The 14,871-nt window shown below is 53.3% G+C and overlaps 5 protein-coding genes across 5 annotated transcripts; 1 reads left to right on the forward strand and 4 right to left on the reverse strand.

The window, feature by feature from the left end:
* Positions 1-320: 320 nt before the first annotated feature.
* On the reverse strand, positions 321-2,760 carry BDP55DRAFT_711043 (steroid monooxygenase). The gene is made up of 7 exons (XM_060578170.1): positions 2,217-2,760; positions 1,944-2,150; positions 1,728-1,885; positions 1,569-1,664; positions 1,373-1,509; positions 954-1,320; positions 321-892 (listed from the first exon to the last, which is right to left on the reverse strand). Exons 1-7 carry the CDS (start codon positions 2,504-2,506, stop codon positions 420-422), a joined length of 1,728 nt encoding a protein of 575 aa, XP_060435115.1. The 5' UTR covers positions 2,507-2,760; the 3' UTR covers positions 321-419.
* Positions 2,761-3,250: 490 nt separating this feature from the next.
* Positions 3,251-4,244, reverse strand: BDP55DRAFT_646978 (uncharacterized protein). Its single transcript, XM_060573743.1, has one exon. The coding sequence runs from the start codon at positions 4,076-4,078 to the stop codon at positions 3,689-3,691; it is 390 nt and encodes a 129-aa protein (XP_060435116.1). The 5' UTR covers positions 4,079-4,244; the 3' UTR covers positions 3,251-3,688.
* Positions 4,245-6,941: 2,697 nt separating this feature from the next.
* On the reverse strand, positions 6,942-9,295 carry BDP55DRAFT_711045 (pH-responsive PacC/RIM1; the record flags this gene model as incomplete). The annotated part of the gene is made up of 4 exons (XM_060578171.1): positions 8,737-9,295; positions 8,470-8,673; positions 8,326-8,404; positions 6,942-8,266 (listed from the first exon to the last, which is right to left on the reverse strand). The coding sequence occupies exons 1-4, from the start codon at positions 8,914-8,916 to the stop codon at positions 6,942-6,944; spliced, it is 1,788 nt and encodes a 595-aa protein (XP_060435117.1). The 5' UTR covers positions 8,917-9,295.
* A 2,449-nt stretch (positions 9,296-11,744) lies between these two features.
* On the forward strand, positions 11,745-12,867 carry BDP55DRAFT_264487 (uncharacterized protein). Its single transcript, XM_060566362.1, has 2 exons — positions 11,745-12,401; positions 12,541-12,867. Exons 1-2 carry the CDS (start codon positions 11,860-11,862, stop codon positions 12,782-12,784), a joined length of 786 nt encoding a protein of 261 aa, XP_060435118.1. The 5' UTR covers positions 11,745-11,859; the 3' UTR covers positions 12,785-12,867.
* A 73-nt stretch (positions 12,868-12,940) lies between these two features.
* On the reverse strand, positions 12,941-13,623 carry BDP55DRAFT_264353 (uncharacterized protein). The gene has a single exon (XM_060566361.1). It carries the CDS (start codon positions 13,369-13,371, stop codon positions 13,027-13,029), a length of 345 nt encoding a protein of 114 aa, XP_060435119.1. The 5' UTR covers positions 13,372-13,623; the 3' UTR covers positions 12,941-13,026.
* Between the last annotated feature and the right edge of the window lie 1,248 nt (positions 13,624-14,871).

Genomic DNA, 14,871 nt, shown 5'->3' on the forward strand with positions numbered 1-14,871 from the left:
GAAAGAAAAACCGTCGTGGTCTAAATGGAATGATGAGCAATCTGAGCATCAAGTCTTGAATATATCTGGAAGCAGGCTGGACTGCAGATTAGGCAACGAAAATGGAGGAAGGCATGATGAAGACTGACAAATCTTTGTCTGATCGGTCCGAGAAGTTATAGGAACTGTTCTGTGATAAGTCCAGGCTCTAGTGAAGGCCCCAAAAGGGACACAATTTGTGGTCTTTGGGAACAAATTCGGCTCATTTGATCGTTTGATGCAATTAGCAATAGCATTAATCCGTTGTAAAGCGTGCTATGTAATGTGATGCCACACATACAGCCGTATTGCGGCAGATTGAGCTGTCTTGCCGCGCAGATAAAATATTATTGTGTGGCCACTTGTTTCAATTACTCAAACACGCTATTCCTATTTCCCTTCTATTTGTTCATCAAGAATTCCTCAAAATCCTCGTCAGGCAGTGCAGGCTGCTCATCAACACCATCAAGAAGCCCAAGGTACCAGGTCAAATCCCGACCATCCTGCTCACGTTGCGCGAAGCCGTTGCCCCAGTATCCGAACCGGTTGCTCGTCGTATACTTGAGATCATAGTCCTCCCAGCGCGGGGTGGCAATCGTCTCGAAGAACTGGATACGCGAGCCCGGCCACATCATGGGCTCCTTGTCCACGGTGCCGCTCTTGAACCAGGATCGGCATGGCGAAGTCCACGCAGTCCTTGGGAGGAACTTGCGCCGGTGCTCGGCAAAGTCGTTGACGGCCTCCTGCTTTGGACAGAAGGAGGAGATCTCTTCCTCTGACATCTTGTGGAGCATTTGCATCACGTATCTCGCCACCGTTTCGGTGATGGGGAGGAAGCTTCCGTGGCCGTAGGGACCGTAAGGACCGTTGAAGACTTTGGTACACAATTAGCCTGAGTTCTCGCATTAGACTTAGGAGTAGTGGGGTCAACGTACTGACGTAGTTGGGCATATTGGCAACTGTCATAGAGAGGTAGGTGTTTGGTGTCTCCCGCCAGTACTCGCTGAGACTGACACCGTCGCGGCCTATCGTGGGATAGTGCGGCCTCCAGCTAACGTCGAAGCCCGTAGCGCAGATGATGATGTCGAACTCGTGCTCCTTTCCATCTGCGGTCTTCATTCCATTGGGTGTGATTTCCTGGATACTTGAAGAGATGACGTTCACGTTGTCTTCGCAGAGCGCCTCGAGGTACCCATTTCCAGGAGTTGGCCTCCGGCAGCCGACGGCGAAGTCTTTCGGGATGATGAGGTCCTGGAGATCCGGCCTGCTGGCGAGCTTGCTGCGCATGTCTTCGGCCGCGAACTGATGACTTGTCAGTCTAAGATGTGGGGGAGGAAGTCGGGACTGTACTTACTGCTTTGGCATCAGCCTGCTCTTTTGAGCCGTTGAGAATAAAGCGGAAGCGGGAGTTCAACTCGGACTCAATCTTCTTCCTGTAGGCAAGGTACTTCTTGGGGTCTTTTCGAAGGATCTCGTGTTGTTCTTCGCTGTCTGCATTCGCATATGTCAGAAAATTGTCAAACATGCTGGTTTATGATATGACAACTTACACTCGAAGTTGCTGCCTTTCTTTCCAGCAAAGCGTTGACCGAAACCCCCAACTACCCAAGAGGAACTTCTAATGAAGCAACTCAGACTGCCGACGACTGTAACTTGTTAGATTGATTTCTTGCCGAAATAGGGGGTTAGGGTTGTGAGAGAGAACATACTTGGCTGAATATTGGGAACGATCTGAACCGCAGAAGAACCAGAGCCAATCACGCCAACCTTCTTGCCCTTGAGATCGATGCTGTTATCCCAGTTGGCGCTGTGCATCATCTTGCCCTTGAAAGTTTCTCTGCCCTTGATGGCGGGCCATTTCCACTTGCTGCCAGACGATGTGTTAGCCAGAGACGCCTGACAATCTTGAGAAGGATACTGCATACTTGAGCACGCCGCTGGCGTTGACAAAGATGTCGGCCGAGTCTTCGATGGTGGTGCCGTCTGCCTTTTGGATCTGGATGCTCCACTTCTGTTTCCCCTCGTTCCAGAACGCACCCGTCACGGTGTGGTTGAGGCGGATGTACTTGTTGAGATCGTACTTATCCGCGATATCCTTGAAATACTGTAGGATCTCCGGGGCACTCGAGTAACTTTACCAAGAACGATGTTAATCTCTGCACTGAAAGCCGGGGGCCGTCAGACGCCAGAAAACTCACAATTTTGTCCACTCTGGCGACGGCGCCCACGAGAACTGGTAGTTGACAGAGGGGATATCACATCCGCAGCCCGGGTAGCGGTTCTCGTACCAGGTACCGCCGATGGAAGGATTCTTTTCGTAGCAGATGAGGTCCAGGTCGAGAGTCTTGCAGGTGTCGATCTCGTGGGCGAGGTTGAGGGCACTGGCGCCGCCGCCGAGGCAGACGATGCGGAGCTTTCTTCCGCTTCGGCTTGGCTTCTCCAAGATCTGGTACTCGGTTTGGGCCGGGGGTGCGGGGAGAGAACCCATATTTGCGTCGAGTTCGGGGGGTAAAGAAACGGAAGACAGGGGTAAAGTTGGGGTAGTAAGACACGTATCTGTGTGCTTTACGGATTACTCTTGAGGAAGATTGAGTGAGCTGAAGACAAATTGTAGCGATGTAAGGGGACTTTCAGGGACGGGTGACGAGGATTAGACCATGGGTGTCTTGGATCGCCAATGCCTCTGAGCTTGAGTTCTGTGATGTTGTATACGGAAATGCGCTCTTATATGACATCTCCAAGTTTCCAAGCGCATACAACAACCCTTTAAGCTCTCGCGCATATCCTCAAGCCTCCATGTGTAGCGGAGCTCCGCCGATGCATACCGCGCTATCCCAACCCTCCCCACATCTTTCAATCGCGCTGAGCTTCACTACGCTAGATGCTAGATCACCCGCGGCCTTCACTCCGCCGCCGCCTCCGCCTCCGCCTCCGCCTCCACTGATATCCTTCTTCTCTCTCGACCCTCCTTCTTCCCATCTTCGTCTAAATTAGTCGCGCTTGTGGTCAGCAATCACTTGTTGGTTACGCGGGGTTATTGTAGACTAGGTGTTCAAACACACCGAGGCGGATAAAGATAGCAGGATAAGGATAGCGTATGCCCGAAGGACTCTGAACAAGGATAGTTCAGCCAAGGAAAGTTTGTCAAGGGTATCGGGGAAATAGATTGTGGATCACAATTCGCTTCCGAACCAACATTCTTGTTCATCTCTCCAACCTTCGAATCGAGGCGAATGAACAACGGAATAACTCTATTTTGCTCCATTCGCCAAAATGAGGCGACATGGAGGGATGTCCCGCGGGCTGCGGACTTGTAAGTTTCCGAGTAACAAGAGATTATTTCGCGAAAGCCATCTATCTCACTGAGCAACAGCCGATTGATGTCTAAAGAATTGTGAATGAAGGTGTTCTGCCAAAACTTCTTGGCTGACTTTTTCTTCCGAAACCAAAGCTTCGATGAGATGGACATATCACCAGCGGAACGTCACTTATATCATCTGTATTACTAAAAGTGAGTTGTTTGAAAAATATTATTCTTCAGTTTCTCGCCATGTTCATTGAAGTATCCCATGAATGCTAGTCTATTGGCTGAATACCCCGGCAAGATCGTGCATATTAAAACCCCCCTTGAGCCAACTAACACCAGCCTCCACCAACACTTTAAGAGACCTCAGAAACCACCAGCAGGCAAGAACGACATGTCAAACGAGAAAGGACATTTGACGGCGGTGCAGATACACCCGCTGCCTTTGGGGATCGCCTTACAACGCATGGCGGGCGTCTTGGGGTCGCAGCAGCAGCACTGCTCCTGGGTGGCCGGGTCGAGCGGGCACGCGATGAGTGGCACGGCGCAGATGCTCTTCTTGGCGACCTTGCAGACGTAGTTGCCGGCGCCGCGGTCCTCGAGGTCGCAGGAGCAGCAGTTGGCCTTTGGTTCGGGGAAGGGGATGGCTTCGCGGGGGGAGAGGAGGTCTCCGGAGGCGACGCCGGCGGGGGAGGCGTGGACGAGGGTAAGGGTGCCGATGATGGCGAGGAGGAGGGGGTTGATAGAGAATTGCATGTTTGGTACTAGTATTTTTTTTTTACTCTTTTCTTGGTTGGAAAGTTTGAAGGTGTTATGGTCTTTGTGGTTTGATGTTTGATGTTGGAGGACTGGATGTGTGGTGATTTTCTGGAAGACATATTCAATTTCTTCGAGGTTCTACGACGACTTATATACTCTTTCTATATCGTGTAACCCCTTGACTATCTCCTCGTGCTTGTGAGAATCTATCAAGCTATACCGGCAACGATGACAACATCGCACCAAATCTCTGACCTGAAGAACCTGATTGGTCACTTAGAAGAGCCATATCTAAACCCTCCCTAGACCTACTTCGTACCCTTCCGTAGTCAAGAAAGTTCCCCCAAGGAGAGACACGACGATGTCAGACTGAGACTTTCAAGCCTCGAGCCGGCACCACCCGCGACCGGTGAGGTTGATGGCGTTGCACTGCACGCCTGAATTGGGCAGTAGCACGAACCGCTTAGCGTCTTCGTCTAGATCTCAGCCACCCGTAAGAATTTCACGAAAACCGCCGGATCTGCGCAGATAATTGCGGATCGTTTGTCGAAGAAAAGAAACTCTGATGGCCGCTTACCTACGGAGTGCGACCTCGTTTCTTACGATGCGTAGGGTAATTTGAAGTTTTTTTTTTGAGTTTATTGTTATTTCGGTTCACCAGAAAATGCTAGACGCCCGCTCTTAAGCGAGATTTCAGAATTCGCAGGGTCGATTGTATGCTAATTGTAAAAGTCAGGTGATTTTTAGGCATCTCGGATCATCAAATTCATGAATATGGCCTGGAACCAGACCTGGAAAAGCACGAAAAAGATTACTAGGGCTGCAATGAGTTGCTAGCTTAATGCTCGTGGACCACCGATATGCTGTGTTGCGGGCTTGACTACCCCCCCCACCCCCCGGCAAGATCTCGGTTCCCGCCGAGGAACTGGCCGATCACAGGGTTAAAAGAATGTCTCGATCTATGATGTTCGGTTGAATGTGGAGAATCCAAGTAGACTGCAAGACACCCGTGTAAGTGTCGAAAGTGTTGTTGAAGGGAGGAAAGCTACCAAGATATGAGCTGTACATCATCTCGCGGCTCTCGCCAAGAGTCAGAGAGGGCGTTTTCGTCCTCGATATGTCTGTCGTCTGTAAGCCGGAAGCTTGGCAGGTGCTGACCCGTCAGCTCATGTCTCAGTCGAAGCACTCAACAGACTCGGTATCGCGTAGGGCGGTAATGTCATACGGCAGACAGTATGACTGGCAATTCTCGTTCCCTGATGATACACAATGTTCGAATTCATCTTGAATTATTTGATACAACCTCAGCGTCTGATCAATAGGGATCAAAGGGCCGGTCCAAGGCCATCGTGAAGGATCATTCCAGGGATCCCGAATCATATTCCCGCTCTGCAGCCTGCTCTACCTGAACCTTGGAAAGGAAACAATCTCTGAAGGGTCGCGAAGTAGGTCACGGGGCTCCGGCAACATTCCTCAAAGGCGCAAGAAGAATTTAGGGTTGGGTGACCGAGAAGAAAAGGCGTCCTGGGCAGACGTGAGAATGACGATCTGCGGCCCGGCCCCCGGTCTACCAGAGACCGGATCCGGCCATCTTGGCAAGACAACTTCATTCTCTCAAAAAGGCATCCCATCCGTAGACTCTCTCGGCTAGGGCCGGGCAACGACGGACTGTCAGGAATCGTCAAGCCCTCTGCTGTATCTACGATAATGGCCAAAGGGCCGTATCGAGGAATCAGCTCGCGAGAGACCGTTGGTGTCCGTTTCTATTCTTAGAGTCGGCGTGCGGAGAAGTGGTTCTTGTGGAATGACATGGCTTGCGGGCTTTTGCCAGTACTTAGTCGGCCGGACTTTTTTAAGATGATGGCAAAGTTTAAAGATGTAGATCTCGGGGCTTCTTCCACCACATCCGGGGAGCGAAAGCGGCAGCGAGAAGGACTGGGGCCTTGAGGCGGTTTCGGTGATTAAGAAGAGACTTGGATTTCTAGGCACAAGTTCGGCTTAACGGCCCGGATGGGAAGGGTTGTTCAGTTGAAGACATGACTTGACTTACACCCCGAGACAGATGCCAATGATCTAGTTTCTCGGAATGTTTGTCTACAATAATCACAGGTGCCAAGATGTCATATCAAATCAAGTTCAAATGATCAAAAATGTTCAGAGGTAATAATAAAGCATTCATTTCGACCCTTTGCGTTCGAGGCCAAGGAGACTGACTACATAGGTGGCGAAGCAACATGACTTTGTTTTGGTGGTTTGGTTTGTTTTCATGATCTCATCATTTTCCCGTTCCGATAATTTCCGTATGATAAAAAACTGCGCAACCGTTCGTTGATGGAGGTGGAAAGCAAAAAAAAGATGTGTTTCGCACTCATGGCAATGTGCTTTGGAACTCGCAAAGCCCTCCCGAATGTTTAAAACTCTCCCTCTTTCCGTTGACATGATAAAATGCTTGTTGGGTGTGTTGTGTGAAAATCAAAAGTGTTGTTTGGTGTGTTGGTTTGGGAGTATGTCCACTCCAATCCATCTGCGTTTTGAAGACTGCGTTGATTTCAAATCCGACTTTGCCCTTTTCAACTTCCACCGACCAGGGTATGTAAACGTAACAAAAGAGGCTTCGACAAGGCTTGAGCCTTGGGGGGGAGGTATTTTGCCAGAAGCGCATTTGATAAAAAGAAGAAAAAAGGAAGTTTTGCAGTAGAATAATATACGAACCAGTTTTTTGTTAAAACCGATCACTTTTCCCTCAATTCAAAGTTGGAGAAAAACTTTTCTGGAAAACACGCTTGTAGGACACACACAGCTATTGGTACACGCGCCTGAGAGGCCCTCTCTTCGGCAGACAGCACAGTGTCTGGATTCTTCAGTTCGCCATGCGCAGGATGGGGTACAATGGCGCAGCCGGAGCAGGCTTCGCGTCGACCTCCATAGGCTCCGGAGACTTGAGACGGCTAGCCTCAAGAGACTTGGGAAGAGCTTCCGCGGCCTTCTCGGCGGACTCCTCAGAGTACTCTCTGCGATCGATGCGATCGCGGATGTACTCGCGGAGCGCCTCGATGGTGCGCATGTTCTCGAGCCACTGGTCGTACTTTTCCTCGCGCTCGCGGGCGCCCTCGCTGGTGTCCGACTCGGAAGAGGGAGAGCCGACAGACGAGGCGACGGACTCGGCCTTGGGAGTGGTGACGCTGGAGGAGTCCTCGTAGATGATGGGAGACTTTGGCGAGGAGGGCGCGGCGCGCTGGAGCATGCCTCCAGAGTAGCGTCTGCGCTCGTTGCTGTCGAAGCTGGGACCGAGCGTGGAGGCAGTGGACTGGCCAGGGAAGACGGAGCTGACGGCCGGGAGGTTGGGGTACATGACTGACGAAGCGGTGGAGCTGTGTCTTGACTGGGGAGACATGCCGGAAGAAGAGGGGCTGGGCGAGTGACCAGATGTGTATGACATTGTGCTTGAGGGAGGAGTGACGGCGGGGGTTCCAGTCGACGAGACTGCGGTCAACGGGGACGCCATGTGAGCAGCGGACACGGGGTAGCCGTCTTGGGTGACTGGAATGCCGGCGTGGGAGCCTCGGTGAACACCCGGGGGCGAGGGGCTGTGGCGGAGATCGAAAGTGTTCTGGCCATGGATGTGGATTCCTTGCGTGGCCTGGTGCGAGTTCTCGTAGACAGTGCTCTGCATCTGCTCCAGGATCTGGTCGATTTGGACCAGGTCGTTCTTGGTGCGGGCGTTGGGCATGGGCGGCAGGTAGTACTGCTGGGACATGGGTCCGGGGCCGGAAGGAGGTCCGCCGGCCTGTTGGTGGTGAACGTGCTGCTGGGGCGGGGCTGCCATGTAGTCGGAGCCGGGCATGGGGCCGGCGTGCAGGCCGAGAGCGCCGTGAAGGGGGAGAAGAGATCGGCCGACTTGTTGATAGGAGGTCGGGTCAACCTGGCGACGCTTGGCGTGTGCGAAGAAGTCGTCAACCATGTCGAAGGCGCGCTTGTTGCGGTTGTCATAGCCGCCGTGGTGGCCAATGTACTCAGTTCGGGGAGGGTTCAAGGGTTGTTGGTTGAAGTACAGTCCATAGTTTGTAGATGGTTGGGGTGCATAGTAGCTAGCATGCCCAGCCTGGTGTGCGAAGGCGGCGCTGTTAGTCCGAATATGGCCATTATGATCATAGTAGCTAGAAGAAGCTGGAGGCAAATTAGCCTCTAGTTGGAGAAAATAGAGGACAGACTTTTTGGGAGTGTGCAAACTGAGCTCTACATACCTTTGCCAGGCTGCGCCCGGTAGCCGTTCAGACCTTGGTCCTGGGGCGAGCGGACGAGCACCGAGTCATCGGCGTGGGTCTGTTGGTTCGTGTAAGCTTGGAGATCGCACAATAGTTTTGGTTGGTAGATGTTGGCTGATTTACCTTGACGTGCTTCTTCAAATCCTGAGGACGCTTGAATGACTTGCCGCAGAACTCACACTTGTGAGGCTTGAGAGGAACGTGCACACGAATGTGAGAAGTGATGTGGTCACGCTTCACAGTGGTCGTTCTGCAGGAGTTCCATTGGCAAGTCAGATTGAGGTTGTTGGTGCTCTTGCGGCCAACATGGCGTTCACAGATGTGCTCCTGTGGAGTTGGTTAGTGAGATGTTTGGGTGAAATAAAAGATTAAGCGTGAGTTGCCACTTACGTAGAGAGCCTCGGGTGAGACAAACTTCAGGTTGCAGGCGTTCCACTTGCAGATGAGGTTGTCCTCGTTGCTCGTGCTGTTGGCAGACTGGGAAGTGTTGCTGGTTGTTGTTGAGGGAGCGGGCGTGCTGCTTTTGGGAGAGTTGCTCGCAGAGCTCTCATTCTCTTGTTTGGCGGACATGGTGACCGGGGTATAATGTGTGTGTATGCGTGTGTGAGTGCTGACCGAACTTGCGGGCTCGGTGAAGAGAGTCCGGAAAATTGGAATGTGCCGGGTCCCGTTCGGGTTGTGGGAAAGCAGGCGCTTTGGGATTGGATGGTTGTGTAAGTTGGAGTGGGGTCCTTTTCTTGATACTTCAGGCAGTGGTGGGTTGTAGATTGCCGAGACCAGGCGAGAGTATACTTGGGATAATACAAAGCTGAAGGGGGAAAAAAGAGACGGTCAGCAATGCTTTTATGTTTTTCTGCCGACTCTCATAGGACTGGGTTGTTCTCGAGGGAAATCAATCAGTCTGATCTGGGGGGCATGGACGATGGGCTCTTCTCTTTATTCATGAATCACATTTCCTCTCCGCTCTTCCTACCCTTCCAAGAGTCTTGGCAAAGTCTTGGCGACCGGGGCTTGTGAGACCAGCCTACTTTTGATTGGTTCAAGGTGGCGAGGGCTGCCGAGCTGATGTCGCGGATGATGGGGGGAGACAACAAGGCAGTCAAGGTGCGTCGAGCCTTACCTGGGCTGGCACTGTAGTCCGCACACTCCGCTCTATCATTTCATGGTGACAGATAGCCGTTAGTGAGATAGCGGCGGCTCGGCAACACAGTCGGATCCTGACGAGAAAACAGACACCACCCACTGGCATTCCAAGTACCTCGCCAACACCGCAACATCCGGGCGCATACGATGCCAAGACTCTGGCTGTCTTGGGGCGTCTTGGCAAATCTCCAGTTTTCACTCTTTCTCCCTTGGCCGAGACCTTGGCATTTGTACTTGGCTCCTATTGCTTCATCCTGCGAGCACCCGCTTCCATTTACGTTGGTCAATAGCTCGCCATCAGCTGATGGCCGCAAGCCCAGCGTCTGATTTCCTCCATTCGTCGGCGGCCTTCGCACCGGTTCCTGCCAGCTTTCTGGGTTCTGGGAAAGTTGGCCTTCTTTGTCGTGCGACCGGTTGCCACGCTCGTGGGAATAACGGCAGCACCCATCATCGATGCGGCTCGTGGGAGATTCCCCATGGCAATGGCAATGTGTTAGGTATTTCTGTCTGCGGGATACAACACTCTGTGTCGTCTGAAAAAGAGGCCTGCGACCGTCTCAGATGAGGGAGCGCTGTTTCCAGCCAAGCAGGTGAGCCGAGTATTTTTGGGCCTTGGATTGCTTGGGGTCCTTGGGGTCTTGGGGTGACCGGACGGGACAAGACTCCAAAACTGACCTGTCCTGAGAAACAAGACGCCAAGTACTCCCGTACCTGATGTCACGGGCAAAGCACCCGTCGCACTGGGAGTACACTTTCAGGCGACCAAAGAGATAGGACGATTGACAGGACATGGGAGATGCCTGGCGCCCGATTGACAGGGAAAGGGGTACGAGAACGACAAGCCTTCCACCCTTCTTTTTCTTTTACCAAGACCTCCATGCCTCGAGTCCCAGACTACCAAGAGCCAAGAGACCAAGTCTCCGTGCCTTCGTACCAAAAGAAGCAGAAAGCGAAAAGAGACACACGACACGGGGTGGGGACGAGGATGCGACGGCGGCCTCGGACGCTCCGATAAGCGCATACCCCGTAGATGTTGATAATTATCCCATGGAGCCGGCCCAAGAATAACGCGCCGCACACGGCAAGACGGGATGCAGCCAGCTCGTCATTTCCGCAGGCCGCACCGATTCACCGAAGAGCTGCCACGCTGCGAAGAGCATGGCAAAGCCGCAACAAATCACCCATGTGCTTAACCGAGCGATTCACCCCTCCACTTTTTTCAACTTGAGTATGGAACAAACTCGACAAGCCGGACACACAAGTGGCGCCCGATCCTCGATAAGCTGGGGGACGGCACACTCGGGGGGGGCAGGTGACTCTCGGGTGACGGGGGGGACGCTGGAGACTCTGACAACGTTTTGGGGCAATGCCCAAGAGCCAAAAGAAGCTTTCCGCTCCTCTCTTCTTGGCCTCTCCGCCGCAGCCAAGACTGCCAAGTCCTTAGCGCCAAGGGCTACGCGCAATCCAAATGCCCTCGCCTGTTGACGCTGGCCGTCGCCCCCTCTTCTCGACATGTCCACGATACAGTCGCCGCTCCCCTATGGTCAGCCAGAAGCCGTTCAAACCGGCTCGTCCAGAAAGTGTTGCGCAATACCGCCTGTTATGGCCCACGCAGGGAAGCCGATGTGCCGGCCGTTGATAATCGCATTCGGTACGGGAGATGCGGTGGGGTTCGCCAAGACTTTAAATACGTGGATGATGGACCATCTTCGATGAACTGGGAGCTCGAAAGAAGGATAGATGGAGAAAGAGGGATGTGTATCTGCGAAATCAAAAAAAGGGTGGGCGAATGGTGCGGCGTGGTGAGGAGGGTGAGATGCCCTGTGCCAAAACGACGCAGCTGTCGGGGTCCGAGGGACACGTACCCTTCGCATGCCTCGAGTCGACACCAACGGAAGTTACAACTCGCCAGCCTCGATCCGCCAAGACTCATTTCTGGCAATGGCAGGTACCTCTCGACCCCCTTCCCAAGATCATCCCGTCCCTGACCGGCCATCCACAGATTCCTTCGTAGGTGGCACTTTACTTTCTCCCCTCACACTCAACGACCACTCAATCCCCTATGGATACGTTATTTTGCCTTTCGACTACCCCAATTTGCCTTCTCGTTGTCGGTTTCCACCACGGCACTTTGTGTAATACGTCGCAAACGCACCGACACAGCCATCTTGACTTGATCGATCTAGCCAATTGTCACCCCGTCGATTACCTTAAAACATGGACCCAACGTGCCAACGTGCCCGACGCCGACGCCCGTCCATAGTGCCATATTCACAGGTATTCAGGTGAGCGGGTCGCTCAACTCTTGGCAGTTCGACCCATGATGGCGGTACGCCAATTGGTGTCAGACTGCTCCCCTATTCTCCTTGGATGAGCAATGTGTCGTTGATAGTCGACTTGGCCTCTTTCCTCTTGGCCACGGCGCCAAGCTTGCTCGACAGAAGAAGACATAAGCCCAAGTACGACGAGCCGTCTCACAAACCATGCCATCGCATCATGGCCGACCCCGCCTGTCCACGGGATACCGCACTGGCACAGTGTGTTCGCTGCAGACCATTCCCAAGGGCTCGAGAATCAGCCAAACCTGAGAATTTGCCGCTTCAAAGCCCAGCCAGACGAAAGCTGGGCATTCTTGGCTGCAGACACCAAGCACCTTCAGCCTGTATCCCCCATCCTGTCCACCTTGCGCCCGCCGCTTCGCCGTTCAATGAGGCTGTGCAAGCAATGCCAAGACCTGCGAGGATGGGTAGTTTCGCCCTGGCTTCAACTCTCGCCGGTCCAGGGGGGGAACCACATCGCCAGCGCTTTACACTCAATCAGAGGAGAAGCAATCAAAACGAGGCCTTCAACAAGTCTTGGCATTGCTCCTCTCACATTGTTTGGCCGCCACATGCATTTAATTTGCGCGATTTGTGAGTTTGTGAGTTCCTTTGGTCCGTCTCGAAGTCGCTTGAGTCTTACCACACCCTCGTCCATCACCAGATTGACTTTCACTCCCTCTACTCGAATCGGTCAGCGCTCGTCCCACACTCTCACTGACATGGCTTGAAGAATTAAGGTTCTAGGAGGAATACCCGCACACTTTGTGCCGTCCTGCATGGTCATCATCCATTGGCTGTGCCGCCAGAAGGCTCGCCGATGTGCCACGAGCCCGATGAGCCTGCCAATGCCACGGAAATCTACCAAGCTTTCCGGCGAAATCTTGGATGCACGACACCCGAGCGAGAAAACGACCGCGTGCACCTTTAGCAACACGACTGCCCGCACACCTGGATGTAGCCGCACACTACAATGACTCTTCCGAGTTTTGTGCCATCGTCCACACTGGAACTCTCCACGTTTGGTCGCAGTTATTCCGGGCTTAATCAGACCATCATGTTCGCCTCCCCAGATGATCGCGACAACCCCGGCAGTTTAGAGACGGGTGGTCCACCGAAAAGCCCCAGATGCGGAGGGTCGAATGGGGTGCTTGAGTTCGGACGCCAGGCCGAGATTAGGAAGGACTCTGCAGGTGGTGCAGTCAGTTCAAGAGGGGGATCACCGCTGTCCTGGCTCGGCGGGATCAAGCCAAGATGCCAGTAGGGCTTGTTGCAGAGTGGGCTTTGCTCCATTCTCATCGAGCCCATGCACTCTTGGCCTCCTCTTACGAGCTCCAGACTTTGAAGGACCTTCTTGGCCTCCGACCATAGGCCCGCTGCCCAAAGGCGACATACCAGTCCGCAAAGCGCGCCGGCATGGTACCGCGTTGTGCAACAATTCTTCGGAACCTCTCGGCGTCTTGGCTTTAGCTTGAGCGCTTTCTGTGTGGCCTTGGATTACATCAAGTCTCAGCGCCAACTGGCTTACAGGTGGAGTGGCCAAGGCCCACAGCCATCTTCTCATTTCATATTCCCTTCCATCTGCCACAGGTGATGCTGATGTGCAATGCAGGAGAGAGTGCGCAGAAGGAGAAGGCTTCAGTCACGTAGCAACCTCCGTTACCCAAAGGCCGCGGGATCACATCGCAACCCCCTGGAAACAGTCGAGAAACTTGGGCGATATTTTAGAGTATTCGGAGCCTCTCAATTCCAAGACGGCAACGCCTTGATTTTGGCCTTGGCTCCATCTTGGCCGGGCAATTGTGACGATGATCAAGAGTAAGCCTTGGGTTTCGGGGGACTGAAACGGCTGCCGGTCTTCGGTACCCGGGTGGACAAGAGATGAACGTCGACGAGTGGGCCGTGCTGTCAACTGGCGATTACCCTTACTATCAATTGGAAGAGCAGCGACCTGTCTTTTCTTGGCGTTTACCTACCAAACGACGATCTCTATTGCGACCATTTGCCTCCTGTTTGCCAAGGATCCTCACCAGCGTTCTATCAAGCGACGTACGGACAGTCGCTCGCCGATGCTGTGGACAAACAGCTATCTAGGCCCGGGCCAAATGCCCTTGATCAATCAGAAGCGGAGTCTTGGTGAGCAGATGCGACCTAGGTCCGACAACAGCTGCCGCTATTCGATGGCGACGGTGAGAATTTCCGACGAGAGGTTAGTCTTGGCACACGACGTTTTCTCATGGACTACTCCATTGCTGTAGTTCTGGCTCAAGAAGCTTGTTACTGTCGTACTGGGCATCTTGCCAGTGGCCAGAGGAAATCCCCACTTGCAGAAAATAGCTGCAACCCCCGACCCCTTTCTCCCCATCGTCGTTTTGTTTGTTTCCATTGCTGTTTCCAGCTATTTCTGTTTCTCGCCGTTCATTTATCAAATTGATCTAGTTGAACCTCCGAAATGACCCGGCCGCTCACACCCCATGAGACGCCAAGAATCCGGACTTGCGTCGATGCTTGACCAATATGACCAAAGTCACCGACTGATGGAGACTCCGCTTCTGTCCGCGGACCAAATTTCCCTCATTCAGCAAAGTCGAAGTAAAGAGATCCGGCGGCGGGTTATTGATCTGGGGCATGGCAGCATAATGCAGGCCACTGTCACTCTTACCGGTGTGCAGACCCCTCGGACTGCAGCATGATGCAGTCAGTAGGTCACGGCTGCTCCTCGATGAGGCCTCCTGTCTCTCTTCCGCGACGCAAGCAGTGTCCAGTGTGTGTTACGTCTCCAGGAGAAGAAATCTAGTGATCGCCCTCCATTGTTGGGTGGGCCACTGAACGACTCATCTGGCCATCAATTGGCATCTGCCCGCTTGTACGGGCTGGACGCGTCAGGAAGGAGGGAGAGTCCAGTTTCTGGTTCAGAGAGAATCGATGGAATGCTGGAGCGTACATCGCCTCGGCTCTCGTAGTCTGGCGGGCTTCGCAGGCGATGAGATCTACTCGCCGGTCTCGTTTGCGCTCAACATACCTCTAGCTAGTGTCGCCATGGCCATTCTTGCCAGCTACAGTA

Source organism: Colletotrichum godetiae (assembly GCF_030913485.1).
Source record: "Colletotrichum godetiae strain CBS 193.32 chromosome Unknown BDP55scaffold_4, whole genome shotgun sequence".
In the NCBI taxonomy this organism is placed as follows: Eukaryota; Fungi; Ascomycota; class Sordariomycetes; order Glomerellales; family Glomerellaceae; genus Colletotrichum; species Colletotrichum godetiae.

Coding starts and splice junctions, on each gene's coding strand:
- BDP55DRAFT_711043 (XM_060578170.1), bottom strand. CDS start 2,506: ATGGGTTCTCTCCCCGCACCCCCGGCCCAAACCGAGTACCAGATCTTG. Junction 2,151..2,216: donor TCGCCAGAGTGGACAAAATT/GTGAGTTTTCTG, acceptor TTCTTGGTAAAG/TTACTCGAGTGCCCCGGAGA. Junction 1,665..1,727: donor CGTTCCCAATATTCAGCCAA/GTATGTTCTCTC, acceptor AACAAGTTACAG/TCGTCGGCAGTCTGAGTTGC.
- BDP55DRAFT_646978 (XM_060573743.1), bottom strand. CDS start 4,078: ATGCAATTCTCTATCAACCCCCTCCTCCTCGCCATCATCGGCACCCTT.
- BDP55DRAFT_264487 (XM_060566362.1), top strand. CDS start 11,860: ATGAGCAATGTGTCGTTGATAGTCGACTTGGCCTCTTTCCTCTTGGCC. Junction 12,402..12,540: donor GCATTTAATTTGCGCGATTT/GTGAGTTTGTGA, acceptor CATGGCTTGAAG/AATTAAGGTTCTAGGAGGAA.
- BDP55DRAFT_264353 (XM_060566361.1), bottom strand. CDS start 13,371: ATGAGAAGATGGCTGTGGGCCTTGGCCACTCCACCTGTAAGCCAGTTG.